This window comes from Empidonax traillii, unplaced genomic scaffold, assembly GCF_003031625.1.
Source record: "Empidonax traillii isolate 1590-97213 ecotype Southwest subspecies unplaced genomic scaffold, ASM303162v1 scaffold6402:size10771, whole genome shotgun sequence".
NCBI classification, from domain to species: Eukaryota; Metazoa; Chordata; class Aves; order Passeriformes; family Tyrannidae; genus Empidonax; species Empidonax traillii.
Window position 1 is genome coordinate 8,955 of NW_020961595.1, and position 668 is coordinate 9,622.

The window sequence follows — 668 nt, forward strand, 5'->3', positions numbered from 1 at the left end:
TTGGTCTCACCACGGGCTACAGGGGGGCCACAGCTCTGAGTCTTTCCCCTGTTCCTGTGGGGTCCCTTCCAGGGGGGACAGTCCTGGATGGACCTCCCAACGTGAGTCCATCCCTCGGGCAGCAGCTCTTCCCACCCTGCTGTCCTGTGGGTCCCTCCTCCATGGGGTCAGTCCTTCAGGGATGAGCTGACCTGGCGTGGGTCCCCCACAGGGGCCACGAGTCCTATCTGGGAAAAACCTGCTCCAGCCTGGCCTTCCCTCTCCATGGGCCACAGGTCTCCTGCAGGACCTGCTCCATCCTGGGCCTGCCACGGGGTCACAGCCTCCTTCCTGCATCTACCTGCTCCAGCATGCGCTCCTCCATGGGCTGCAGGGGGGTCTCTGCACTCTGATGCTCCCCCAGGGGCTGCAGGGGCCTCAGCTCTGAGTCCTTCCCCTGCTCCTGGGGGGTCCCTCCTGCCCCTCCTTCTACGCTCACCTTGGTGTCTGTGTTGGTATCCCATGTTCTCACTCTGCTCTTCCCAGGATGGAATTTTTTCTGTCCAACTCTCCTCTCTTCTGAAATATGTTATCCCAGAGGTGTTCCTGTCACTCCTAAGTGGCTCAGCCTTGGCCAGTGGCAGGAAGTCCGTCCTGGAGCAGCTGTCATTGGCTCCATGGGACAGGGG

At 61.5% G+C, this 668-nt stretch overlaps 1 protein-coding gene across 1 annotated transcript in view; it reads left to right on the forward strand.

Moving 5' to 3' along the window:
- The window catches only part of LOC114073423 (olfactory receptor 14J1-like), a gene marked incomplete at its 3' end in the record, with an annotated part of 7,909 nt that extends 7,689 nt beyond the window's left edge, over positions 1-220 (forward strand). The window contains exon 2 of the mRNA XM_027911182.1: positions 192-220. Coding sequence (XP_027766983.1) covers positions 192-220 — 29 coding nt within the window. The remainder of the gene's footprint in view (positions 1-191) is intronic.
- Between the last annotated feature and the right edge of the window lie 448 nt (positions 221-668).